Raw genomic sequence first — 27457 nt, forward strand, 5'->3', positions numbered from 1 at the left:
AGTCTTCAGGACTACGAGAATACATATATATTTCCCATCTTCACAGGTACTTAGAAAGAATGAAACCAGCAAAATTCTAGTAAGAGGTAGTTCATTAAAAACAAAGGAAGAAAAACAAAAATAAAAAAACAATGACTGAGTACATATTACAAAGAACCCTGCTTTTAGAAAATAAAAAGCACAAAAGATTAAAGACATTATGAATACATGTTTAAACAGCAGTTGCATAAAAATGCATGAGTATCTTTGCATTAAAATGAAATATCTTTTTCCTTAGAAATTCATAAACTATAAAGTTAGGAAAGTGAGCATTTCCACATTTTGCTTACCAAATGCTTAACTATGCTGCCCAAAATTATCAGTCCAAAAATAGCATTATTATAACCTGAACACAAACATCAAAACAAAGGATCTTAAGACACAAACCCATGTAAATATTTGAAATAACTAGAAATGGTAACATTATTCTTTAGATGAAATAATTGATGACAATATGAAATTAATGAAGTCTCTGATGCCCAGGACAGATTATGTGAATTATGGAGAGATGCTTTTCCTCTTTTTAAAAAATGAACTTGTAACAAATCTCCAAAATGAAACCACTTTAGTATATTTTATTGATATAAATACAACTAATTTCATAAGCATCAGCTACCATTCTACCATTACACAAGAGAAACCAGTCAAAATGATTAAATATTAATGTGCCAAATAATTACAGAAATGCTTTCACTTCTACTAAAGTCGTCTCTAACAGCATTCTATATACTTTGTACAATTTGCTTCTAATTGATGAGATACTTGAAAAGAAGCAAAGTTGAATTTTAATCAAACTTTCACTTCTCAGTGGAAAATGCTCTCTTCATCAGAGGTGGCTGACTCTTCCCAACATCGAACATCATTTCTAAAGGTGGATTATTAAGAGAACACCAATCAGGTATACGGCCTGTCTGGTTATAATAATCCTTTGAGACTGAACGGCTCCCAAGTATGTCTTGCAGTGCTCCAAAAATAGCTCCTGTGTGGTTAAAAAAAAAAATTTTATAGCTGATATGAAAACTTTTACTAGAAAATTTTATGTACATACATATCCACTTCATTATATGACAAGAGAGAATGGGTAACATTCAGTAAAGCATATTCCCAGTCTTTAGATGAATTACAGTTAAGCTGTTCTATATCCTATATTTTGAAAAACAGGGTAAGCCAAAACGCTTGTGTTGAAAATAACTTAAATGGCCTAAACTAGATTATAGTGAAAATGATTAAGTGTTACTATGTTTAAATGCAGGTAGAGGGAACTCCCTGGTGGTCCAGTGGCTAAGACTCTGCCCTCCTGATATAGGGGGCCTGGGTTCAATCCCTGGTCAGGGAACTAGATCCCACATGCCACAACTAAGACTCTATGCAGTCAAATAAATAAAAATAAATGTTTTTTAAAAAAATAAATAAATGCAGGTAGAGTAAGGTGGAAATATTTTTAACTCTGTACACAAAATAAATAATCATCTTAGTTTTCTTAGCCAAAACTCTATACGTGGGATGACTTTAATTGGAGAGAAGTTAATTTTTAAAAAATCAAAGTGCAAATGCCAAGAGAAAATACATACATAATTCTGAAAATTAATAATTTAAGGAAAAGTAAATGGTCAAAGAAAATTGATTAATTAGTTATTCTATTAGTTAACTAAGTAGGCAATTTCTAATAACGAATCATCTATAACCATTAGTCATGTCATTCAGGAACCAATTACTATATAATCATTATTTTAAAAAATGGAATTCTTGGGAATTCCCTGGTGGTCTAGTGGTGAGGACTCTTCACTTATACTTCTGGGGGTCTGGGTTCAATTCCCAGTCAGACAAGTAAGATTCTGCAAGCTTCAAGGTAAGGTCAGAACAAACAAACAAAAAAATTCTTACCTCCCAGCCATGCTACACAATTAGCCTTTGCAGGTGGAGTATGAATCCGGAATGTCTTGGTGGCAAGCGTTTTTTTATATTTTGGTTTTTCTACCAAATACCTTATTTCTGCAAGTAGTCTGTGAAGGAAACCTGGCAACATAGACGTGCCACCTATGACTACCAAATTCTCTGCTAGCTGCTTCCTGGTGTCTATTGGGCACTGTTAGTAAAAAGAAAAAAAAAATATAGAATTAACTTTAACCGTATAAATAATGCCTGATTGAATTTAAGAAAATATACAGATTATTAGGTGATCATTTGTATCACAAAAGAGGGTCACAGCAAGGTTTCTTTAACAAGGGATTTTGTCATGTGACAAATATACCAGCATGATAATATTACCATGTACTTAAATAAATCCTTAAAGATTTAGAAAGCTAATAGTGTAGAAATTTAAATTCCAGAGGGCATATAGTAGTAATATGGAAGCATTCTCATTTTCAGGGTAGAATGTCTGAGTCGAGCAAAAATCATAATAAGAAATAACTTTTCATGGAAACCTAATTTTTCGAAGGTACTATTTCCATGATATCCAGAGTCAGCTGTCAAGAGATAAGATAACATTCTTGGAAAAATTGTTTCCACAACAGTTCTCTCTAAGCATCAGGAATATTAAAGTCCTTCACTAATATTATGACTTTCAAAAAAGTCCCCAAGTGGAGTAGGAAAAGTAGATAATATCTCCCAAAGTATTTTATAGGAGTTCTATGGCCCCACAGTCATTACATAAAAGAGCCATATATACCCTGTGGAATGAAAAATTTAGTACTACACAAACATGCATGTGAAGAAACTACTAAGTACAAAATAAAAATCTGGTATTGTCATTATAGAAAAGAATTCATGATACGTCTATAGCACAAACTACCCTGCGTGTGAAATGCTGTCGGTACCACATCTCAGTGCTAAAGTAAAACTCAGTAAAATTTCACATAAAAGATAAAAAATGTAACCAAAATTAAAAATACAAATTTTTAAAAATTCTTTATAAAGGACTGTAGTCATAAAAAGAAACCATTTACAAAATAAAAATACCTGCATAAGGGAATCCAATATTAAAGTGGCAACTGATTTCTCTTCATTATCTTGCTCAAAAAGGATTTCCACAACAGAATCTCTAATGAGATTAAGAACAGAGAGTGTTTTGTTGGCATCACATAACACAACACAGTACGATAGGTCTACAGACATATTTTTAAGTACTATGTGAATATAGAGCAATGATTAGAACACAAGGTATCTGCATTTGTAAATGAGAAGAATAACAGTATTAGCCTCACAGGTGTTACAATAGAGACTCAGTGACATACTAGAACAGCGCCTGGCACATACGAGGTATGCCCTAAGTACTAGCTGTAACTATCACTATGTATAGATTTTGGGGGCTTCCCTAGGGGCTGAAACAGTAGAGTCTGCCTGCAATGCAGGAGACCCCAGTTCAATCCCTGGGTTCAGAGGAGCCACAGAAGAAAGGAATGGCAACCTACACCAGTATTCTTGCCCGGAGAATTCCATGGACAGAGGAGCCTGGAAGGCTATATAGTCCATGGGGTGGCAGAGAGTTGAACATGACTGAGCAACTGTCACACACATGTATAGATTTACATATATATTGTCCACCTTAAACCTAATAACAAAAAGGAGTGAAAGTCTGTAAAAGTTAATGGAATTCAACAAACAGATCAATAGTGATACAACAGATTTAAAAACAACAAGACCTTACCCCACCCAGCCAAAAGTATTTCTTTGTTGGTAAAAACAATACGTGGCAAAGATGACTAGTTGCCTAATAAAATACTCATTGTCCTGTTCGTTCTCAAATTAAAAGAACTCTATTTTTGGTAGCACAAGGAAAATCTTTGTTATGATGGAATAGTTCTCTACCTTGATTGTGGTGGTGGCGAATGCAGAAACCTACACGTGATAAAATCACAGAACAATATATACACATTGCACCAATGTTAATTTACTGGTTTTAATATTGTACTATGGTTATATAAGATGTATCCATTGGGAGAAACTTTGAGGAGTTACATGGGACCTATCTATATTACCTCTGCAACTTCCTGTGAATCTATAATTATTTGAAAATTTAAAAAAAGATAAAACTCCATTTTAAGCTGGATACAAAGCCCCTCCCCAGTTGAAATAATTTAACAGCCTCTCTTGCAGCAGAATGTAGCTAAGCACCAGACAATGAGATGGAGGCAAGGTACCTGGGACTGGTAGACAGTCTCCTGTACAAGGAAAGTACTTCTCTTTCCCTCCCTAGGACTGCATGCTTGGAAGACACATGTAGCAGCTAACTCCAGCAACCACCCTGGAACCCAAGAACAAGGGCTACGCCCCCAAAGACGAGAGGTAGGAGGAAACTCGGGTCCCTGGTGGCAATTTTTATCCCATCCTTGGAGTATCTACCTCTGAACTTCTTTTAAGTGAGAGACAAATTCTATCATGTTGAAGCCAGTATTTTCAGGTTTGTATATCTGGTAACCAAACTGAACCCTCACCAATGCAATACAAAACTACACATATAAATATGTTAAAATAAAATTTAGACCATACTATGCATACTACTTTAAAGTTTTTTGAATCTTTTTCAAAACATAAAATTCTCTTCCTGATATTCAACATACTTCCTAACTGTCCATTTCACGAGTACAGGACGCTGAGGCCTAAGTATGCTGAACACCCATTCACTCATAGTCAGCCACCTGCCTCTAGGCCTGTACACTTTTGCTTCTACCAGTTGAGCTGAATACTTACAAAGCATCAGTTTTCTTTTTCCAAATCTTTGTCCGTTAATGTGATATTGAAAAGACATAATTTTACAAGTAGTACTTAAGCAATACAGGCTTCCCAGGTGGCTCAGTGGTAAAGAATTCACATGCCAATGCAGAGACACAAGTTCTCTCCCTGGTCAGGAAGATCCCCTGGAGAAGGAAACGACAACCCACTCCAGTATTCTTGCCTGGGAAATTGCACAGACAGAGGAGCCTGGTGGGTTACAGTCCATGGGGCCACAAAGAGTCGGACACAACTGGGTGACTGAGCATGCACAGACTTAAGCAATGAAATGGTAGGGTAGAAAATAAACACTTGTTTTCTTCATTTCTTGTTCTGCGCTCCAGTAAACAATCAGGAGAAATTTTACAACAGTAAATAAGTTAATATAATTTAAATAAGAGGTAAAATGATAAAAAGTTACTATCAAATAGTATTACACTGTCACTTTTTTGTTTCCCCAATCTACTGTATTTAACATCTGTATGTTTATGTTCATCCTTTTAGTATCTCAAACTCTATGCTAATTATCTCAAAATCTTAACAGGATCTTCCATATTTATGTAATTCTTTTCTGTGCATTTTCTGATCTAATATTTTACAGATGAAACTTTTATAATACAAATTTCATATAGCTTGGGTATAAACAAAAGTTACACTGTTACCAATATAATTATGCAAGTCCTTGGCAACTTACATTGCATCATCAGATTGAAAAATGAATAATAAAAAGGTGAATTACTAACTGGTCCTAAAGATTCAGTATCTTTGGAAGAATGCATTCTTTCTAACTAGACAGTATTTTAAAACAGGAATCAGCAAACTATGGCCTGCAAGTCAAATCCAGTCACTGTATGTTTTTGCAAATCAAGTTTTATTGGAATGCAAGTCATGCTCACTCATTTATATACTTCCTAGATCTCCTGGAGGAGGAAATGGCAATCCACTCCAGTATTCTTGCCTGTAAAGTCATTAGGAGGAACCAAGTGGGCTACAGTCCATAGGGTTGCACAGAATTGGACGTGACTGAACACACACACACACACAGACACACATGCTGATTTTGCACTCCAACTGTAGAGCGGAGTAGTTTCAACAGAGACTATATGGCCCACAAAGCCTCAGGTATTTGTCATTTGGTCCTTTATAGAAAAAGTCTGAGGGCTCTCCTGATGGCTCAGAGGTAAAGAACCTGCCTGCCAATGTAGGAGACACCGGTTTGATCCCTGGTCCAGGAAGGTCCCATATGCTGCAGAGCAACTAAGCCTAAGCACCAACTGCTGAGCCTGTGCACTAGAGCTTGGGAGCCACAAATGCCAAGCCTGTGTATCACAACTACTGACGTCTATGCGCCCTAGAACTTGTGCTCTGCAACAAAAGCAGCTATCGCAACGAGTACACTACACCTAGAGAGTAGCCCTCACGCACTGCAACTAGAGAAAAGCCCACACAGCAACGAAGACTCAGACAGTCAGAAATAAATAAAATTATCTTTTTTTAAAAGTTTGGAAAGATAAAAACCATATGATTATCTCAATAGATGCAGAGAAAGCCTTTGACAAAATTCAACACTCATTTATGATTAAAACTCTCCAGAAAGCAGGAATAGAAGGAACATACCTCAACATAATAAAAGCTATATATGACAAACCCACAGCAAGCATCACCCTCAATGGTGAAAAATTGAAAGCATTTCCCCTGAAATCAGGAACAAGACAAGGGTGCCCACTCTCACCACTACTATTCAACATAGTGTTGGAAGTTTTGGCCACAGCAATCAGAGCAGAAAAAGAAGTAAAAGGAATCCAGATAGGAAAAGAAGAAGTGAAACTCTCGCTGTTGGCAGATGACATGATCCTCTACATAGAAAACCCTAAAGACTCTACCAGAAAGTTACTAGAGCTAATCAATGAATATAGTAAAGTTGCAGGATATAAAATTAACACACAGAAATCCCTTGCATCCCTATATACTGACAATGAAAAAACAGGAAGAGAAATTAAGGAAACAATACCATTCACCATTGCAACAAAAAGAATAAAATACTTAGGAGTATGTCTACCTAAAGAAACAAAAGACCTATACATAGAAAACTATAAAACACTGATGAAAGAAATCAAAGAGGACACAAACAGATGGAGAAACACACCGTGTTCATGGATTGGAAGAATCAATATTGTCAAAATGGCTATTCTACCCAAAGCAATCTATAGATTCAATGCAATCCCTATCAAGCTGGTATTTTTCACAGAACTAGAACAAATAATTTCACAATTTGTATGGAAATACAAAAAACCTCAAATAGCCAAAGTAATCTTGAGAAAAAAGAATGGAACTAGAGGAATCAACCTGCCTGACTTCAGACTCTACTACAAAGCCACAGTCATCAAGACAGTATGGTACTGGCACAAAGACAGAAATATAGATCAATGGAACAGAATAGAAAGGCCAGAGATAAATCCATGAACCTATGGACACCTTATCTTTGACAAAGGAGGCAAGGATATACAATGGAAAAAAGACAACCTCTTTAACAAGTGGTGCTGGGAAAGCTGGTCAACCACTTGTAAAAGAATGAAACTAGAACACTTTCTAACACCATACACAAAAATAAACTCAAAATGGATTAAAGATCTAAATGTAAGACCAGAAACTATAAAACTCCTAGAGGAGAACATAGGCAAAACACTCTCCAACATAAATCACAGCAAGATCCTCTATGACCCACCTCCCAGAATATTGGAAATAAAAGCAAAACTAAACAAATGGGACCTAATGAAACTTAAAAGCTTTTGCACTACAAAGGAAACTATAAGTAAGGTGAAAAGACAGCCCTCAGATTGGGAGAAAATAATAGCAAATGAAGAAACAGAGAAAGGATTAATCTCAAAAATATACAAGCAACTCCTGAAGCTCAATTCCAGAAAAATAAATGACCCAATCAAAAAATGGGCCAAAGAATTAAACAGACATTTCTCCAAAGAAGACATACAGATGGCTAACAAACACATGAAAAGATGCTCAACATCACTCATTATTAGAGAAATGCAAATCAAAACCACAATGAGGTACCATTACACGCCAGTCAGGATGGCTGCTATCCAAAAGTCTACAAGCAATAAATGCTGGAGAGGGTGTGGAGAAAAGGGAACCCTCTTACACTGCTGGTGGGAATGCAAACTAGTACAGCCACTATGGAAAACAGTGTGGAGATTTCTTAAAAAACTGGAAATAGAACTGCCATATGCCTCAGCAATACCACTTCTGGGCATACACACTGAGGAAACCAGGTCTGAAAGAGACATGTGCACCCCAATGTTCATCGCAGCACTGTTTATAATAGCCAGGACATGGAAGCAACCTAGATGCCCATCAGCAGATGAATGGATAAGGAAGCTGTGGTACATATACACCATGGAATTTTACTCAGCCATTAAAAAGAATCCATTTGAATCAGTTCTAATGAGATGGATGAAACTGGAGCCCATTATACAGAGTGAAGTAAGCCAGAAAGATAAAGAACATTACAGCATACTAACACATATATATGGAATTTACAAAGATGGTAACGATAACCCTATATGCAAAACAGAAAAAGAGACACAGAAGTACAGAACAGACTTTTGAACTCTGTGGGAGAAGGTGAGGGTGGGATATTTCGAAAGAACAGCATGTATATTATCTATGGTGAAACAGATCACCAGCCCAGGTGGGATGCATGAGACAAGTGCTCGGGCCTGGTGCACTGGGAAGACCCAGAGGAATCGGGTGGAGAGGGAGGTGGGAGGGGGGATCGGGATGGGGAATACGTGTAACTCTATGGCTGATTCATATCAATGTATGACAAAACCCACTGAAATGTTGTGAAGTAATTAGCCTCCAACTAATAAAAAAATTAAAAAAAAAAAAAACTTAAAATAAAAAAAAATAAATAAAAATTAAAAAAATAAATAAAAGTTTGATGAATCCTGTTTTAAAGTATCATACTTTATCCTCCAACTCAAAGAATGGCTAATTCTGAATTACTCTGAAGAACAGAAAAAAAAATTTTAAGTTTTAAAAAGTTGAATAATAATGATAAAGTGTGTTAGTCACTCAGTTGTGTCTGACTCTTTTGCAGCCCCATTGACTGTAGCTGGCCAGGCTCCTCTGTCCGTGGGATTTTCCAGGCAAGAATAATGGAGTGAGTTGCCATTTCTTTTTCCAGGGGATCTTCCTGATCCAGGAATCGAACCTGGGTCTCCTGCATTGCAGGCAGATGCTTTACCATCTGAGCTACCAGAGAAGCCCCAATGATGAATGATGAAGCTTAACAAAAAACACATAATTAGTAAATTAATAATACTAAAGGCTTAAAAAATATCAAGGCCATAAATTTATTTTAGTTCATTATTTTGCTTGTAAAAATTAAGGTCTAACCTGATTGATCCAAGGACATGTAAAATCTTCTCTCCATCTAATGGGTAGTCAACATTTGGGGGTGGTGAGGGACGCTGAAATATAAATATCACAAGCATAAGTATACAAAGTACAAACTACAAAAAGAATATACATTTCTTTTTCAGTTTACCTGAGTGTTCCCATCAATATTAAATTTTGCTGCCTGGATATTCAGTCCACGCTTCAGATCACTAACAAAGCAAGTGCGCACTTAAAAGAAAAGGAGACATTATTATGGTTTGTGATTGAGTCAATGTCCCAGTTAAAACAATGCTACTCAAGTAAACATGTTAATCATCTGTTCTTTCCAATTTTATAAACTAACTCTGTCTTTAGTTAACTTACAATTTATTCACATCTAAAAAGCTTTTCATTCACCACAGAATCATAAGACATGTTCCATGTTCCTGCCACAGAGCCACATTAAAAGAAGTCTTGGTTGGTCAGAACACAAAGCTAAATTTTGGCCTTAGCTGCAGTAACACTCATTAGTTCATGGTTTTTTTCTCCCTCTTTGCACACTACATCACCTTCTTTTTTTCATTTTGAACATTTACTCTTTTAAATATTATTTCTGCTGCAAAGTACCTTTTACAATTAAGTGGCTTCAAATTATTTTCATAAATAGGTAAAAAATAAAAAATTTTTTCATGTAGGGACAAAACTGACATTGAGAGGAAGAAATCTAATGATCTGGTTACTTACTTACAAAACATGTTGACATAAACATTATATTATACAGAATTCTTTACATTTACTAATTCAAAATATACTTGTTAAGAATCTAAACTATGCTAAGGACCTACTGTATAGCACAAGGAACTATATTCAATATCTTGTAATACCCTATAATGGAAAAGATTCTGAAAAAGAAGATGCACAACTGGGGACTTCCCTGGCAATCCAGTGGTGAAAACTCTGTGCTCCCAACGCATGAAGCACATGTTTGATCCTTGGTCAGGGAACTAAGATCCCACATATATCAGGGTGTGGCAAAAAAAAAAGAAAAGATAAAGAATATATATAACAGAATCAGTCTGCTGTTCCCTGAGATACTGTAAGTCAACTATACTTTAATTAAAAAAAAAAAAGGAATTTACGATATGCTAATATGTTAGACAGTAAGCTAGGTGCTCAAGTTACAACTTTAAGTCTTCATTAACTATTTAAGAAATGTAAATACTCAGATCCTCAACATCTTACATACTTAGCATATGAAGGTGTTCTTCTTTAAGGAAACTAAATTCACTGAATTAAAAATCTGAGAACAGATAAATTACACTTAAGGATTTTAAAATAATTGAAAAAAACTTAGGTATTGCATAGTGACATAGTAAGTAGGTGAGAGTAAGTGTACATACTACATATTTGTTTTTAATGGGTTTCTACTACACATATTTTCCAGCAACATGCTTTTTCCCTTCATATTTTATTGATACCCTTCCAAATCAATATATCTATCTCCTCCTTTTTAAAAGTTATATGGCTCCCACCTGGGGTACCCAATAAATAAATAAAAAGCCATATGGTAATCCGTATGATGAAGGCATCAAATTTCATTCAACATTCCCTCTTGCATAGGGTGCATATTTTTCAATTTTTATAAATATGCCAGAGTGCCTTCCAAAAAGGTTAGTTTTCAATTCTTACTAATAGCAATATATTAATTTTCCCATAATCTCACAAACACTAAATGTCTGTCTTTCAAATTTTTGCCAATCTGATGTTTGCCTGGCTAATGGAAACTTCTTTTTACAAGTTGGAAGCTATATGGAAAGAAATATTCCAAGAAGTTATCAACTGTTACATTATGGAGAATAGGACTAGAAGAATGGAAGAGAAACTATTCATTTCACTTTAGATATTTCTTCTATTACTTGAGCTTCTGCAAAAAGAATGAATGACTGAAATTTTATAATAACTGAAGAGGTTTTAGATAATTATGCCACGTAAGTAAGCAATATAATGAAGAACAAGATCCATTTTGCAGCCCTAGCTCTCACCTTACCTATTGTGTGACAATGAACAAATCATTTACTATCTCAGGGACCCAGTTGTACCAGAATATCTCCAGGTCCCATTTAATTCTAAAATTCATTATTGTCTAATTCTCTATTAAACATTCTAGAGTATTAATTTTACATGACAGTTTTAGTAATGAAGAACATCACAGTTTAACTGATTTCCTGAAATGTAGTCATTTCCATGAAATGAAATGTATCAGTGAATCAAGAAACCAGAAAACTCAATTTAAACATTATCATAAAAATATACTCTAGCAAAGGAGGAGTATTAATAATGTATCTTATTAAAGTGAATCTAATATACTTTACCCAACTGTAGAATTTCTGAAGTCAGTAAAATGACTTTTTTAACATCATAAAAATGCATTTAAAATACTAAAGTATTAAAAAAAAAGCTAAACAACATAAAATGAGTGGCTTTCGTATGCAGTATAATTATTAATTCATACTGTGAAAAACTAATTCCCTAGTAACTCTGTATACTCTATCACTGAGAAGTTTTTTTAATGCCAAAAGGTAATTCTCAGAAAGTCCAGTGGTTAGAACTCTGCATTCTCATGGCCAAGGGCCTGGGTTCATCCCTGGTCAAGGAACTAGAATCCCACAAGCTGGTGGTGTTGCCAAATTTAAAAAAATAATAATACCAAAAGCTACCACAAATCTGAAGAAAAACCAAAATTTTATATACATTATTCCACAGCATATATGTTAAGTAGTTTTAGGTTACTGCATTATAAATTTAATACATTTTGTATCTGTATAAATACTTAGAAACATGCCCTCCAAATGAATACTTAATGATGAAAGGGAAAAAAAAGGAACTTAGCTTACCTTTAATGTCCTCCAAGATACCTTCTGGAATTGAACCTAAAACAAAAATTTTATTGACAACTATAGAACTTTAATAAGCAGAAACAGTCTATTAAATTGCACTCACATTTCCATTTTCCATTTCAGCAAACTATTAAAAAGTACTATAATTTTTTTTTTAACTATAATTTTTTTTAAAAGACAAATAGAAAAATCAGGTTTACTTTTAGGGAAGAAACATCAGCATTCAAAGTCAAGCCAAAGCACAGAAGTTGAAGCCAGATGTACACAAAGTACTAAAGAATGTGACTAATACTCATAAATTTGATTAAAAAAAAAAAAAGACCTTAAAAATATAGCAGAATAAATGGCATTGGCTAGGAACTGACCAAGGAAATCTTTTCTACCACAAAAAGATTTGCTGGTTATCTTGTGTTAAAGTACTTAGAAGAAATAGTAAGGTTTAAAAATGAGCTACCTACTTTTCTTTTACAAAAAGTGAAGTTTCACGTTTTCTTATCTTTCCTATGATAATAAATGACTGTCAGTGAGTGACATACTAACTAAATACATATTTGTAAAAAGGATCATGCATAGACAATTTTTTTCTTCAAGGTAAATGTGACATTTTAAAAAATGAGTGAGAAAGTACCTATTATATAGATTTCTTTGAAATTTTAGAAAGATTTTAAAAGATAATGTTTGGATATGTTATCATTGTTATGTAATTTTGTTGCCAATAAATTGAGTTTTCCAAGTCAGATTCAAAAATTTAGAATCTTTGAAACTCAATTTTTAACCCATTATTAAATATGTAAAAATAGTCTCATTAATTTGTAAGAACAAATTATTTATGTCAAGGAAGACAGAAATTTATAGCTATAAAAGGAATCATGATTTAGTAAGGGTAATCTTGTACGTCTTCCATCTGGAGTTACATATCTTGTCAGTTACTGAAACTGAAAGAATTAAAATTAAAAACCACATCTTTAAGATGTTAAGCCATAATCTTAAAAAATTAATAAACTATTTAATCACACTTTTTTGAGAGGTAGCAAAAAAAATTTACCATTAGTAAATATGACCTTGGAATTATTATTTTACCTTTATTATATGGTCCTTTCCAAATTCTTTTGTGTTTCATAATATAGTAATGATATACATAAACTTTATAAATTAGTATAAACATAAGTATGTATTGCAGGTACATATACAAAATTTCTTCACTGGTGCAGCCAGTGTGTGACCAAAAAGATTGAAGACTCCTAATAAATGTTAAAATTTATCCCATGAAGAATATAAAGATTTCCAAATCAATTTAAACCTGGCTATATATAGATGAGAGAAATATAACTGGATTATAAAGAAAGTACAAATTTAAGAATAAGTGCTAAAAACTGTAACATTTCACATGTGCTAAACTCTCTCTAGGAATATTCAAATGAATTCCAACATGTGCCAAAGACATTTGGTAATGTGAAAAAGTTTTCTCTAGGCAACATGGAAGGCAAGCTTGAAAATAAAAGGCTTATTTTAGTTAGGAGTAGATGCTGGCTTTGGGAAGGAGCTTCTCAAGCTTAGCGGTTTAATCACAGCCATTTAAATGCTGCAAATGAGGCATTCACTGGCTCTGGCTTTGAAAAGTCATTATTTAAATTTCAGCTAATTTAGAAAAATAAGTATAATATTTTACATATAATTTACTTTTCAACTACACTTTTCAAATCAATGTATTTAGTCTTTGTAAGTTTTAAGTTAGTATATTCATTCTTTTTTGAGCAAGGTTCTAAATACTAAACAAAGAAGTCACTTAAGGATACCCAAGTATATGTAGGACTTAGATCTAATATTTGCCAAAACCATGACAAGAGATATTTAAAATATATTTGCATTTCTGAGCCTAAGTGGAAAGTAAAAGTGTTAGTCACACGGTTTTGTCTAACTCTCTGCAATCCCATGGACCATGCCCGCCAGGCTCCTGTGTCCATGATTCTCCAGGTTAGAATACTGCCGTGGACAGCCACGCCCTTCTCCAGGGGAGCTTCCTGACCCAGAAGGAAACCTGAGTCTTCTACATTGCAGGCAGATTCTTTACTGTCTAAGCCATCAGGGGAGCCTCCCTTCTAAGTGAATCCTTCAGCAAACAGTGATATGATTCAATTCCTCAACTACTGGGCATGTATGGCTAACTATGACAGTCAAGATTCTGGGGCATATGAGAAGGAAAGATTAGAATCAGACTTCAAAACAGCTGGTTAAGAAAAGGGTGTCCAATCTAGATGTCCATCAACAGATGAATGGATAAAGCAGCTGTGGTACATATATACAATGGAATGTTGCTCAGTCACAAAAAAGAACGAATCTGAGTCAGTTCTAGAGAGCTAGATGAACCAAGAGCCTGTGATCCAGAGTGAAGGGAGTCAAAAAGAGAGAAATACCACATATTAATGTGTATATATATGGAATCTAGAAAAACGGTACTGATGAACTTATTCGCATGGCAGCAACAGAGATGCAGACATAGAGAACAGACTTGTAGATACAGCAGTGGAAGGAGAGGGTGGGACAAGCTGAGAAGTAGCACTGATACATATACATCACCGAATGTAAAACAGACAGCCAGTGGGAATTTGCTGGGTGACACAGGGAGCTCAAACCCGGTGCTCTGTGACAACCTAGAGGGGTGGGATGGGGTGTGGGCAGAAGAAAGGTTCCAGAGAGAAGGAAAATATGTATATCTATGGCTGATTCCTGTTGATGTATGGCAGAAACCAACACAGCACTGTAAAGCAATTATCCTCCAATTAAAGATTTAAAAAAAAAAAAGAAACAGTGTCTAAGAACACACAGTTCAGAATTTTCAGGAAAGTTAAAGTCAATTTTAATGAAGACTTTTAATAAAAATATCTTGGGGGATATCTTCCCTCAAGTATCTTCCCTGGTATCCAGTGGTTAAGACTCTGTGCTTTCACTGCAGGGGGATGGGTTCGTGGCCTTGGTTGGGGAACTAAGATCCCACATGCTGTGAACCAAAAAGAAAAAAATCTTGGGATGCTACACTGAACTACACTAAAACGGTAACAAAGTTTATCTGAAATGGATAAATAAGAATCTGATCTACAGAATAAAGAATGCTATTATCTTAACTATCTAAAGAACAACAGGAAACAATATATGTAAGGATAAAAGTCCTAACAACCTGCCCTTCTCTCTCCAACATTTATTCAATGTCCAGGCACTTGAAAAATAAATAAGACAGGGATTCTCAAAGTCTATTGACAGAAAAAGTTAAAATGTACTATAATTAATACTGCTGAGGGTGTAACAGAGAGGGGAGAGATCAAAAGCTCAAATAGGTAAAGAAAAACATTCCAGGTAAAGAAACAGTATAAATGAAGGCGCAGGGTTATGGAAGAACAATGGTGTCAGGACCATAGCCTGGAAGAGGTATGAAATTTACTGCAGCTGAAATAAGGTGCAAAGGGTTGAGTTTAGTAGTTAAAGCTAAAGCTAAGTTTAAGTTAAAAGGCAGAATACAGTTGGATTGTGAAGAAACATGTGTATCAAACCGATAATTTGGATTTTAACCTGTGGGGATCAGCAAAAATTCTCAAGCAAAAAAACAATGTAATCAAATTAATTCTGTGAAAGTTATCCCTGGCAAGAGTATGAAGTAGACTAAATGGGTACAATGAGTAGGCTCCAGGAAAGAAGCAATGAGGACCTAGTTTACAATGTCTTTGTTTCAAGTGTTCTGTGCTACGGAGGACAGAAAAAAAAAGAGAGACAAAAACCAGATTTCTGAGGGAGAATTGAAAGGATTGATACACTAACTTCCTAAAATGTGAGCTCAGGAAGAAATTATCTAACAATGATTTGTTAGAATGAATTTAGGGGAAGAGATAATGTGTTTACTTTTAGAAGCCTTAAGTTTGAGATGCCTAGAGGCATGTGTAGTTTCTATCTAAAATGAGCTGAAAATATGAAGTTGAGAAGGGTCAGGCTCAGTGATATAGTTAAGAATCAGCAGCATACAGATGTAGCTAAAGTTACTGAAACACATGACATCACATGTTTAAAAAGCCAGTAGGAGAAAAAAAGGAACAAAAAATGGATCCCTAGAAGAACATCAGCAGGGAAAGAAAGAGCAGAGGAAACTAAGAAGGAATAGTTGGAGAAATAAAAGAAAACCACAAAGGAAGAAAAATCCTGAAAGCTAAGGGAAGAGATAGTATCAGGAGTAGATGACAATCCAGATGCAAACTAGTACATATAGAATGGATAAATAACAAGGTCCTACTGTATAGCACAGGAGACTATATTCGATATCTTTTGATAAACCATAGTGAAGAATAATATGAAAAAAGATATATATATAACTGAGTCACTTTGCTACACAGCAGAAATTAATATAACATTGTAAATCAACTATACTTCAATAAAAATTTTTTAAAAGACAGAGTATATGATAAGCCATGATATCAAAAGTTCTGAAAATAATGATTAAAATTTAACTACTAGATCTGGTGATTAACAACAGTTCAATAATGACCTTATAATTGGAGCCAGGACATCAGAGTGATGTGAGAAAATAAGAATAAGTATGCAATGTGGGGGGAAAAAAATGAGTTGAATGAAAACCACTCTTAAATAGATTAAAATGATTTTACCCATCACAGAGGGAAGGCTCTGTTCTTTAGCAGCACCTGTGTCAACAGTACATTGTTCCAACAGTTGAGTTTCCAACTCCCTGAAGATGAAAAAAAAAGTTACTGTAATTAAAATATTGCAATTGATATCCTTTTCCTATTTAATACTTTTACTTCATAACAGAACATGATGCTTGAAATAAAAGTGGTTTTACCCTTAAAAGATGAATATACTCACTGTCAAAAAATTAGCATCTTTTTGTTGTTATTTTTTATTTCTTTAACATCTGCCTTTTTTGGCACAGGTGAAGCAATGTGCTAAATGCTAAGAAACTTACTTGTGAAGAGCTTTTCCTCCTAAGGGGAGTGCTCCCCAACAATTCAGTACTGGGATTCCTTCATATATCTATAAGGTAGTCAAGGATATTACTATTTGAGGAGGTAAAAATGTGTTTCCCTCACCTCTGCACTACTATTCTACATCAGCTTGGCTGGCTAAATTCTTAAGGAGTTACAGAAAAATCAGAGCGCCTTTTTTTCTTCTCCAAAGAAAATAGCTAAACACACACACACACATACACAGTAAACAACACACACAGAGAGCTCATCTGTTACAGCTCAGGTGTCCAATGAAGTAGCCACCGTCCACATGTGGCTATTGAGCACTTGAAATGTGGCTGGTTTGAACTAAGATACACTATAAGAATAAATTCCACAACAAATTTAGAAAACTGAGTAATAAAAAAAAACCTATAAAATATACCACTATAATTTATTGTGTTAATTATATATTTAAATGATAATTTTTAAATATATTGGACTAATACACTACTAATTTCATCTCCTTCATTTGTATTTGTAAAATTTGTAGCTCTCAGAAAAATTTTAAATTATATATGTCTCACATTATGTATTTCTATTAGAGCTGAGAGGACAGTGAACGATATTGTACTATGGATTTGCTACCTTATTTTACATGTTGTTTTTCCTGATGTTTTATAAAGAACATTATTTACGAAAAGCAAAAAGTCTATGGGTAGGAACACTGGCTTTGGAGACTAACATGGGTTTGCATCTTGGCTGGACACTTCTATTAACTTGGGTCAGCCACCTGTCTCAACTTTCAGCTTCTCAATATAATACTTTTTGTCACAGGGTTGTTATGAGACTTACACACAAAATACTTTCTATTTTAAAAAACTACTGCCTAATTCAGTTCCTGAGCAGCTAATGATCCTTGATTTCCTTCCCATGATTATTTCTTCTAAGAAACATACATACAGATCTCAAAATTCCAAGAGTGTTGCACGTATGTACTTCAAATTCCTTTTCAAATGTAGCAAATATCTACTCTAATGTTTATAAGAAATATTTATACCTATACTCTACTTAAATTCATTTAATGACTGGGAATGGACCAGTTTATAGTCAGTAATTTCATTTTGAAACAGCTGAAATCATTAGGGAGTTCTTCCCAATGGCAAATTATACAAAAACTGTAGCCCTTACTGTGCGAGTTATGTGCCAGGTTCTACACTAAACACTTTACACACACGATCCCACTCTAGTCACACAATGCCCCATGAGGTGCAATTATTACAATTCCCATTTCACAGATGAGGAAACTGGGGCCAAGGGGAGATTAAGCTACCTGTCCAACATCATACAAGTAGAAAGCTTAGCTGAGACTTAAACTTATGTATTTGATTCCAAACCCCAAACTCATAAACCCTATGCCATACTGTCCCCATGAGAGCCTCAGGAAATTGAGAGGAAAAAACAAGGAATTTACTTTTCGACAGTGAGCCCTTCAGTTATTTGAAGGCAGATCTCATGTTGTCATTAAGTTTTAATTTTTCTTGATTTAACTTTCTCATTTGTTTACAATTACTCTTCATATGACTTATCTTAAAACCTGACTATCCTATCCAACTTCTTTGATCCTAGATCTGATCTCTGGAGTGTATACGGGGATCAAGCCATAATGACGATTTCTACAGGCAGTACATTTAAATCTCAAAATCCTGTGAGTTTTTCCCATATATGTCATATTTGTACATGATAATCCAAAATAGCTTGATGCAACAAAAACAACTTGTAGTAAGCCTAATTATTTCAAACTAGAGTAAAAACTGCAAAATTAGCTGGTTTACAAAAAAGATACAGGTAACACCAGGCTCTCCCTATATCCACAATCTAGGACCATGGCAGAGTTTATCCCAAGTGTAAGAAGGGCCATTAGATGACTTGGAGCAAGCAAGACAGACGGAACCTAGAGAACAACAAAACCAGAATGAAAGTCAGTAGCTGAAGGTGTTTCCCTCACATTTCAAATATATTTGAAAAAATTCATAATTATGATTCTTATTCAACCATTTTATAGCACTAAATAACTAACTGATTTACTTGAATTCATACATAATCAAAATATACTGTAATACATAAAAACATTCTTTAAGTTCTATAAGTTGTTTCAGTTTGAAATGACAACTATAAAGCATTTCTATTAACTCAGTTCTTTCTCTTTTGGAGGAAAAACAAAGCAATAAAGAGATGGTCCAGAAACATACATTCAAAGAAAATGCTAAATTTAAAAAATAAAAAATTAAAAAAAAAAACATTTTTAAATGTTATAATATAGTAGTTAAAAACAAAAGTGAAGAACTACAAAAATCCTTAGTTCTAAGTGACACTTTTCAGTGAAAATCCTGCCAAATCTAACACCCTAAATATCAGATAAATGTTCAATCAAAATATGGAAGTCCATCATAACCAAATGGCAAACAAAATAATGGATATATTTCCCTTGTCTAAGTACAGCAGGTATTCTGGTAATATACCAGATAAGAACACAAACATAAACAAAACTCAAATGCTAAGTTCCAGTAAAAATACAGAAAATCATCTATTTTATTTAGGTAAGAGCTGAAGTAACTTCTTATTATGTTTTGCATTCTCTCTACTGCAAACCGAATTCTTGATTTAGTGACATCAGTTAAGTACAGGAGGATATGTAACCTGTTACTCTGTATCTGTCCTACTAAATTATAACTTAGAAAAATCAACTGCCCTTATCTCATAAATAAATTGTGATTTTTGATATATTTTGTGTTCAGTAGAATGTATGAAAATTACATTTACATGTGCTCAATTTCTTACATATTGTACACATTTTATATACTCTTGCTAAGAAACTTTAAATTTCCAAGGCAGAGATTTTTAAAATGTTAAATAATTTTGGCCTACTATGAAATGTAATCATCTTATGTCATAATTTTGGTCTTTAAAATAATCTTACTTAACTCATATAAAATGATAGTTATGAATAATATCACTAATATCAAGATCTAAGAGTCATTCCTGGCATTGTCCACTTGCTCTATGGGAAACATTATCTGAATACTTCATTTAATAGGAATTTAAAGCCTATGAAATGAAAATAAAAGAGCTGGAAGATTTAGAACAGTCAGAAGATTTAGAACAGTCAGAGACTAGAGAGACCTGGAAGAAAAACATCATAAACTTCACCAAAGAAATTTTCACTTCAGGAGAAAAAAAAACCAACCCCAAACTTAAAACCTGTAGTAAAATAAGAGAAAGAGCAATAAAGAAGAATCTTCAATTATCCGATTATCTATGTATTAGATAAAATGCTAATTATGCATGAAATAACCATACAAAGAAAACAGATGGTCAGTTTATTTTGTCATCCAATTCCTCTTTTCAATGAAGGAAATAAAATGAGGACCTTTTAGTTTAAGCTTTGAGTACCTACTAAAAACAACATAAAAAACAGGTACCTCAAAATACTTGAAAAGAACACGAGTGAGTGTCTCTCTGAAGTGGGAAGGACATAATACAGACTCGATAACCACGACTCTGCGGTCTCTGGGATTCACCAATAGATGCCTGAAAAGTAATATTTTTAACAGTTTAAAAGTTTGTAATTTTGCACATAATGCAATTTGTTAAGGTTAAAGAAACTGTACCACTTCACTTAAGAAGCTTTATAACAAAAAGACATCTTCATTTTATGATCCACGAAAGACAACGTTTATCACTGAATATTTTCATGTTCTAAAATTTTTAATTCAATTTTTAAAGGTTATTTTCCATTTACAGTTATTACAGAATATTGGCTATATTCCCTACATTGTACAGCACAGCCTTGAGCCCATCATTCACCCAAAAGTTTGCGCCTTCAACTCCCTACCCCATGTGGCCCCACTGATAACCTTTAGTTTGTTCTCCTTGTCTGTGAGTCTGCTTCTTTTTTGTTACATTCACTAGTTTGTTGTATTTTTTAGAGTCCACAAAGAAGTGATAACATACAACCTTTGTCTTTCTGTCTGACTTGAGTCACCTTGCATGTGTCAGTCACTCAGTCATGTCCGACTCTACGAGACCCCATGCGCTATAGCCCCCCAGGCTCCTCTGTCCATGGAATTCTCCAGGCAAGAACACTGGAGTGGGCAGCCATTCCCTCCTCCAGGGGATCCTCTTGATTCAAGGATCAAACCCAGGTTTCCTGCATTGCAGGCAGATTCTTTACCGTCTGAGCCACCAGGGAAGCCCTCACTTCGCATTATGCCGTTCAAATCCATCCATATTGCTACAAATAGCAAAATTTCATTTTTTTGGCTGAGAAGTATTCCATTGTATATATCAATATATATGCCACAGAAAGACAACATTTTTGATCTCTTATCATATGCCATGCACTGTGTCAGGAAATTTACATCTATGTATTCATTTATCTCAGATAACAAAAACTACAGCCTATTATGAATACTAACGAGTAATTAAAAAGATGTTTTCTTTTTTTAAGCTACAAAAGTAGCACACACTCACAAGACTCCAAATATTATAGAAGTTTATAACTTGGAAAGTACAAAAATACCTTATACCTCTTCTAACCAGAAACTATTACTAACAGCAGTTTGAATATTTTCATTACTGTTTTGTTGTTTAGTCGCTAAGTCATGTCCGACCCTTGCAACCCCATGGTCTGTAGCCTTCCAGGATCTTCTATCCATGGGATTTCCGAGGCAAGAATACTCGAGTGGGTTGCCATTTCCTTCTCCATCATTACTGTGTATGTATATGTATATATTTTAACAGAAATATTCATCCCATAGATGCTGTTCTATGAGATTTTAATTAACAATATCTAAGACATTTCTGTATCAGTACATATGGATATAAAACTTTTTTGACAATATAGTGTTTCACTATATGGATGTATTAATACAGTAATTAAATTATCCAATTCCCTTTGCTAATGGACACAGTATTTCCTTATGCTTGCCAGTTTTCTAGTCTTCAAACATGCTTCTGAAAAGATTGGAAACGAAAAAGTTAAAATGGCAATTGGAAATTAACCTTTTCTTTTACATTAGAAATAATATGACCAAATATCACTATTATGGGCACTAGGAAAAGCTGGAGGGCAGGGGGCAAGGAAAACACAATTGCATTTTACCTGAAATACAGTATATGGATGAATTCCTTTAGGTAGGAATATAGTTCTTCTGTGTTGATGTTATATTGTACAACTTTGATAGGCTATAAAAAATTTAAATGATTTATTAATTTATAGCAATAAAATAAGCTCAAATTAAACATGCTTATTTATTTTACAAATGAATTTTCTGGTAATAAATCAAAAGCGATTTGTATTTAGAATAGATGCAAATATTTAAAATAGATTAATCACTTAAATTAGAAATCTTTAAGAACTGGCATGTCCAAGATGACAAAACATTTTGGTTTACAGAATAAGTCTGTACACACAGTGAGTAAAGCTCATTACATTTTTCTTTCATCTGGCATTATTTTGGCATCATCAGTAAAAAGCAGCATCAACTAAAAAGCATCAAAGGCTTCATCAAATACTCCAGACTTGGTTCAGTTCCTGTTATTTAGTCCCAAAGCACTGACACTTGTCTTTTTGTAGTATCACTCCACTTGATATATTCTCTTTTAGTTGATATAGGGACAGTCCCAAAGTAAATCAGCTCATAAATATGTGTGGTAGAATAAAAACATACACCATTAGCAATAAAGCAAACACTACCAAACCAGGGTGCTAAGTCAACGCTAATACATCACAAGACCTCCATTCACTGCATCCTGCTCCAACTTGTGCTTTTATGAAAACAAATATGCTCATATTCGTTAATAAGGGAATAATGTCTATATAATAAGGAAGGTTATACAGCTCATATTAGGCAAGAGGAGCTGAAATGATAATAGCAGAGTTATAACCTTCATCAAGGTAAAGAAAGTCATCAACTCAGTGGTCACAGAAATGGGCATTCTTTCAGATTTATTTTTAAAAAGTTTAAATGATCCAGTGTACCAGGGGCTACCATACCAGAGTGAACCCTTCCAAGACCTTTTATTGGGCTGCATTTCTTCCTGGTCCCACCTTAACAATAGCTCAAGAGGCTCAGAGCTCACTTCTGTCTCTTCATTGTCTCAGCAGCCATCAACCAAGTTTCAACTATTTCATTTTATTTTAAATATCCCCAAGAGAGCCTTCAGCTCAGTTGCATCTTAAAGTTATTCTGATTTTTTCCTGAGGTATTAATTTTTGTTTTTGCTAGGGCTCGGATTACAAAGTTACATGAGTTTTAAATTATCTGCTCCAACCCTATTTTTCCCCAAAACCTGTCTTTGTTTGCAATCAAGGAGAGGTTTTTCAGGAATGCAAATACTGAGTTATGGTAGAAATATCTATATTTGATTTTAACAAGCAAATCTTATGGCATGCAAAATTATTTTTTATAGTTCTACAATTTCTTTTTTTTTTTTTTAATATTTATTTTATTTATTTGGCTGCACTGAGTCTTGGTTGCTGCACGTGGGATCTTTTAGTTGTGGCACGTGGGATCCTGTTCCCCGGCCAGGTATCGAACCCAGGCCCCCTGCATTGGCAGCGTGGAGTCTTAGCCACTTGGCCACCAGGGACGTCCCTGTTCTACAATTTCTAATCTGCAAAATTAACTTTGGCAAGAAAGTTTCTTTTAAAAAATGTGTTTTTCACAGGTCCTTTGAATTACAGATAAAGAAATGAGAATCTGGCTCATATTTTTGAACAGGGTAAGAATAAAATGATTCTATAATTACATTACAAAGCTCATGCAATTATTTTACTAAGTTTAAAAACTTTCTCTTAATGTTATAGAATTACATTTATATCCAAGTTGTACAGAAAAAGCAAATCTATAGAGACAGAAACAACATCCATGGTGGCGTGGAAATGAGGATCAACTATAAATAGACATTAGAAATCTTATTAGAATGATAAAAATGTTCTAAAACTGAACTGTGATGATGGCTGCATAACTTGATATATTTACCAAAAATCACTGAATCGCATGTTTAAAGTAGGTGAATTTTATGGTATGCAAAATTAAACCTAAATAATCAAAAAAGTTTTCTTGGGTTATAGTCTAGGCTATACATTTAGCACTGTTCTAATCAATCTTATTTGAAGTCACATTTAAAAATATTTTACAGTACAGCATTTATTTTGCTAATTTGTTAAAAAAAAAATACCTTAGGCATGCCAGCTTTTTTAATCACACTGGGAATTATACATCTTGGACCAGTTTCTCCAGCAAATCCACACCTGTAAATAAAATAGAAAATTGATACAACTATTATAATATTCTTTCTATTTATTTGTCACAGAAACAAGGTTTCTCTGTATTTTTTTTCAAAGCAGTGGTCACAAAAACATCTAGAAACATTTCTGATATATTCAAAGGGGCAAAAAAACTAAGGAAAAGTTAATAATTGCTGTGTCCTACTCTTTGCAACCCCATGGACGTCCATGGAATTCTCTAGGCCAGAATACTGGGGGGTAGCTTTTCCCTTCTCCAGGGGACTTTCCCAACTCAGGGATTGAACCCAGATCTCCGGTATTGCAGGTGGATTCTTTACCAGTTGAGCCACACGGGAAGACCTAGAATACTGGAGTGGGGAGCCTATCCCTTTTCCAGCAGACCTTCCCGACCCAGGAATTGAACCAGGGCCTCCTGCATTGCAGGCAGATTCTTTACCAACTGAGCTATCAGGGAAGCCCATTCATAAATAAACTAAAGGTAAAAAAATAAAATCACTTTGAATTAGTACTAGTGAAATAAACCAGTGTATTATTTGATGGTAGCATTTACTTTTCAGTTTTTAATTTTATTTGAATTTTAGGTAACATGAGTCTGAACTCCAGTTTCTGATTTCATTCCTATAGTTCATGTTACTCATAATTCCATTATTCTAATATTATGTTTCCATACTGAAGTTTCCTTTGGTCTATTTTTAAAACTATGCATATCTGACATAATTATAATCACACTGTTCATATAACATGAATTCATAAAATAAGCTTCTGCCCAAACTATTAGTTCTCACCACCATCATTCTTTTAATTGCATAAAATATTTCATCCTTTTTTAAAAAAAAAATTTCTTTTTTGACTATTTAAGCATTTCCATTTCTGTTTCCCATAAAACAAAACTTTGCTAAAAATGCTGTTAAAAACGATTACCATGTAAGTTCAGCCTCAGTATTATCTCTTTTTGTCCTGTCTGGTTTTCAGTACTCATCTCCTCCTATTCCCAAATAGCTTTCTCCACCTTCTTTTAGTTACACCCCCATGTTTACCTGTATCAGTGCTCCTCAAACTCCAGGATGTAACCCACTGGCTGGATGCATAAACCCATCTCATCACCTTCCTGTTGTCTTTGTCAATAACCATCCTCCTATATACTAGCATTCCACTTCTCATTTCCTCACTACACCTAAAGTAATTATCTTTGGGTGTCAGCCTCAAGGTACTTACTATGCTATTAAAATAAACCTTTAAAATAAGTTTAACAATGCATATGTGGGAAGATCTTGCATAGAACAGTAAGAGAATATCATGAACCAAGAACTATGTTTAATTCAATTATGGAGCACCTGATGTCCAATTCTTTCTGGTTTTTTGTTTTTTTGGCCATGCTTGGTAGTTTATGGGATCTTAGTTTCCCAACCAGAGATTCAACCCAGGCCCTTGGCAGTGAAAGCACCAAGAACTAACCACTGGACTGCCAGGGAGTTTCCTCCAATTTCTTAAACAGGCTCTTCTGACCACTTGTTCAACAAATACTTATTAAACACACACTGTATGTCAGGCACTATTCAGGAATAAACAAATTTTTTTCAAATAGTTTCCATTATATATATGCAATTCTGGCTGTCACGTTCCTTTTTTCTTGAGAACAGTGCAAGGGTTCTCAATCTGGACTCCACAGACCACTGCGATGGTCCACCAAGCCCTGAAATTGTATTTTAAGGTTTGTGTATTTGTGGCTTTCTTTCGGCCATCAATAGGATTGATGTCATCCAAAAGGTTGAGAACCACTAATCGAGTGTTTACAAACTGCCTTTTAAAATACGGTAAATTTCCTAATCTAAAAGCTGTGGGGAGGGAGGTGGGGGACAACAAAGGATCTCTAGTATCTACAGGGTTTCAGATTGTTACACATTCGTCTTCCTAATTCAACGTCCCACTCTTGGGAAGCAAGATACATTTGAATTTCCAGCACTAATAGCATCTCTGTTCAATAAAAGTTTAATAATGAAAGCCGTCATCAAGCATTACAGTTCGGCTGCCACCTTCCTAAGGAGATAAAACTAGGATAAGCGGGGCCTAGGTCATCGCTGTCATCCCCTGCATATAGATGACCCCAAAGGGTCCGTTCAGTTTGGGGGTGACGACAGGGGCGGCAGTGAAGGCAATTCTCTCGAAGCCTCCTGGGCCTCTCTGGGAGTCAGAACCAAACCGCCCACCGGATCCCCGGGATTCGCACCGCCCACGGTGCAGGTAACAGGGGCCGTCATTTAAGGAGGTCCCGGGGGCGAAGCGGAGGCTTCAACAGCCGTCCCCGAGACTGCGGTGAGGGCCGGGGCTGGGCCTGGGGCTCGGCTACCCGCCCTCCCTTCCGGACGCGGTCACTCACTTGGTAAAAGCCTCTCCCAGGTCTATCACGACCGCCGTTTTCTCCCCGCCGCTTCCCAGACCCTCGTACAGCGGCATGGTAGCGAACAGGCCGGTAAGACCCCGGAGGCCCACCGACCCGGCAGCCGACAGATCTCGGCGCTCGGGGGGCGGGGCCGGGGGACGGCGAGCGCGCGGCGGCGCCGGCGGGGACCTCGCGTGGGCGCGGCGCACGGGGCCCGGGCTGTCCCTGGCTGTGCCTCACTCCGCGTCGGTCCTGAACCCTCGCAGGCGCCCGCGTCCTGGGCACTGGGGAGCTACGGGTGCACGCGGCCGCTGTTCCGGACACAGGTGGGGTGGGGGGTGGGAAACACCGAGGGCCGAGGCGGCCAGGCGCGCCGGGCGCCCCTAGCTGGGGCGGAGCCAAGCCTGGGTCCTTCCCTCCGGACCGCCCCTTGGGGTAAAGGTCTTAGGAGCGCTTTTGTGGCTTAGGTCTCAGAACGCATCCGCTGCCGAGCTCTCTCAGAGAAGACACGACCCCAAAAGCTTTGATTCGTGTCGTCTTGGGACAAAATGTGCTGTGCCAGATGTTTTGCCTATCATTTATTCTTCGCAAGAAACACAGAAAGTTGGTTACTTCCTTGCCTGTTCGAACCTCCGAATGTTCCCAGTGCCCCCATCTAAAGCCAGGATTGGCCCTGAAGACTGATTTCAAACCCTGTGCTCCTTATCCCTTAGAGAAGAACAAGTAAAGACAAATTTCTATTTGGTAGTCATTCGGCTGAAAGTTAGTTTTA

The 27457-nt window shown here is 35.6% G+C and overlaps 1 protein-coding gene across 1 annotated transcript; it reads right to left on the reverse strand.

Moving 5' to 3' along the window:
• Window positions 1-589: 589 nt before the first annotated feature.
• On the reverse strand, window positions 590-26855 carry ACTR10 (actin related protein 10). The gene is made up of 13 exons (XM_043920277.1): window positions 26683-26855; window positions 24236-24308; window positions 22155-22237; window positions 20473-20581; window positions 18837-18944; window positions 17011-17078; window positions 16694-16773; window positions 12045-12080; window positions 9320-9399; window positions 9169-9242; window positions 3001-3082; window positions 1924-2125; window positions 590-1018 (listed from the first exon to the last, which is right to left on the reverse strand). Exons 1-13 carry the CDS (start codon window positions 26757-26759, stop codon window positions 837-839), a joined length of 1254 nt encoding a protein of 417 aa, XP_043776212.1. The 5' UTR covers window positions 26760-26855; the 3' UTR covers window positions 590-836.
• Window positions 26856-27457: the final 602 nt, after the last annotated feature.

Source organism: Cervus elaphus, chromosome 12, assembly GCF_910594005.1.
Source record: "Cervus elaphus chromosome 12, mCerEla1.1, whole genome shotgun sequence".
Classification (NCBI taxonomy): Eukaryota; Metazoa; Chordata; class Mammalia; order Artiodactyla; family Cervidae; genus Cervus; species Cervus elaphus.